This window comes from Ciona intestinalis, unplaced genomic scaffold, assembly GCF_000224145.3.
Source record: "Ciona intestinalis unplaced genomic scaffold, KH HT001066.1, whole genome shotgun sequence".
In the NCBI taxonomy this organism is placed as follows: Eukaryota; Metazoa; Chordata; class Ascidiacea; order Phlebobranchia; family Cionidae; genus Ciona; species Ciona intestinalis.
Genome location: NW_004191387.1, coordinates 34762 through 37071, shown reverse-complemented (window position 1 = coordinate 37071; position 2310 = coordinate 34762). Strand labels below are relative to the sequence as shown.

The 2310-nt window shown below is 39.9% G+C and overlaps 1 protein-coding gene across 1 annotated transcript in view; it reads left to right on the top strand.

Moving 5' to 3' along the window:
• The window catches only part of LOC100184423, a 4031-nt gene extending 2177 nt beyond the window's left edge, over positions 1 to 1854 (top strand). Inside the window, exons 6-7 of the mRNA XM_018816929.2 lie at positions 1002 to 1107; positions 1666 to 1854. Coding sequence (XP_018672474.1) covers positions 1002 to 1107; positions 1666 to 1835 — 276 coding nt within the window. The 3' untranslated portion in view covers positions 1836 to 1854. The remainder of the gene's footprint in view (positions 1 to 1001; positions 1108 to 1665) is intronic.
• The last annotated feature ends 456 nt before the right edge of the window (positions 1855 to 2310 follow it).

Sequence of the window (2310 nt, the reverse complement as noted above, 5' to 3'; positions counted from 1 at the left end):
CAGATAAATAATGCTTAATTACTTACAGGGCGCTGACACCAATAAATGTTACTACAGTGAGCTGCACATCGTTATAGCCGAGAGCCCCAATAGAAACTTGCGAGGATAGTTTAAAATCAAAACTTCTTCTAAAACAAGGGGTTCTGTCGGTCAACGACAAATTTTTAGCTGCGAAGGTAAATAAATGAGTTTCTTTGATATAGTGATCGTTGGGGTAATGGGCCAACTCTGCCATAAATCCAGGGCCCTACATGGCATGCCTCGCTGCATAAAATGGGTTGTCTAAATTGTCGACCATACAGAAAACAATCACCCACAAGTTACATACGTGGTAACTCGTAAGCGGATACGAGGTGTATGAAACAGAACACCCGTGTTATAACGACTGCCGTTTGCCCCGCCATGTAAGGATAAATAAATTACATTCATTCATATTCAAAGCTTAATTAAGGTTTACGATCCTTAGTTCCCGGTTCCCTGAATTCGCCACTTGGACCAACAGCAGCGAAGAGCATGAATGGGACTTGGTTTCGTAATTGCTCAGCAATTCCTCCCAATGCGACCATACTGCAAGGATCGGAAGGCAGTGTTAATAAGGTTAGTATGTAACCTGTAACGGTCACTAATTTTATCCAAAACATTATATCTTTCTGTTTTATCAATAAGCGTGTTTTAACAACTGTTGTTTTACCTTTACTACCTGTATTTTCGCTTTTGTCAACTCCCGTTTTCCGTTATCGTGACCAAAGAGACGAAACAATTTTCATTTCTTCTTCATCTTCCCTGCTACCGTTGTAGGCGTTTTTTTTCTTGTTCAAGGCACTTAATTCCAATTGCTCCAACCCAGTGGTCACTAATCGGTTTTCCAAACTGTCAGCCATACAAGAAACAATCACCCACAAAGTTATATATCTTAGCAGAGTGTAAGACTTTACCCATATCATATATAGATTATTATTCAATCATATTACAACATATTTACATGGTATTCACTTCAACAGCTCAGTATACCGAATTTTTCCTACGACGACGCTGGTGTATATACTTGTCTGGTTACCTACAACGGACTTCAACGTTACGTTGTGCACTACACAATATGCGCGAGACGTAAGTAGTTTATATAACTTTACATCTGTGCCTGTGATTGTAACTTATTTATCATCACATGGCAGGGCAACGACAGTCGTTATAACACGAGTGTTCTGTTACCTACACCTCATGCCTGCTTACAAGTTACCACGTATGTAACTTATTTATCCCCGCATGGCGGGGCAACAACAGTTGTTATAACACAGGTGTTCTGTTTCATGCACCTCATGCCTGCTTACAAGTTACCACGTATGTAACTTTTTTATCCTCGCATGGCGGGGCAACAACAGTTGTTATAACACAGGTGTTCTGTTTCATGCACCTCATGCCTGCTTACAAGTTACCACGTATGTAACTTTTTTATCCTCGCATGGCGGGGCAACAACAGTTGTTATAACACGACTGTTCTGTTTCATACACCTCATGCCTGCTTACAATTTACCAGATATGTAACTTATTTATCCTCGCATGGCGGGGCAACGACAGTCGTTATAACACGGGTGTTATGTTTCATACACTTTACGCTCGCTTACGAGTTATGACAAACATGCAAGTTGAATTAAAATATTTTTCCAGCCGCTACATTCCCGAACACGCAACCCAGCACCCACTGTAAGCATTCTCTCTACTCTGCTACCATTGGTGAAAACATCACTATAGAATGTCAAGTCAACTTGGGCAACGGCCGTCGACCGACTTCAACAACGCTTACTATGCGATGGAGCCAATCTAACGTATGGATATAATATGTGTAGTGGGGTGGGGGAAGACGGGACACCTTTAACATATATTATCTAAATATCCTGGCCGTGTTCTAAACAACTAACAACAGCCTGAGAGAGTCGTGAGGATAAGGTTTTATAATTCATTCAATGTTATTTGTTTACTACCAAATATAAAGAAAAATTAGAATAAAAAAGGGACTACACATATAGTAGGGTGGGGAAGATGGGACACATTTTCGTTCTGTATTCTTGTCACATTTGGTAGTAAACAAAGAACATTTTAGGAATTATAAAGACGTATTTTCACGACTCCCATAGACTGTTGTTAATTGCTTAAAAAAATATCAAATTTGAATATTATGAGCTAAAGGCGTCCCGTTTTTTCCATCTATTGTATGAATGAATGAATGTAACTTACTTTATCCTCGCGTGGCCGGAAAACGACAGTTGTTATAACACCTCGTGCCAGCTTACGAGTTACCATGTATGTTACTTT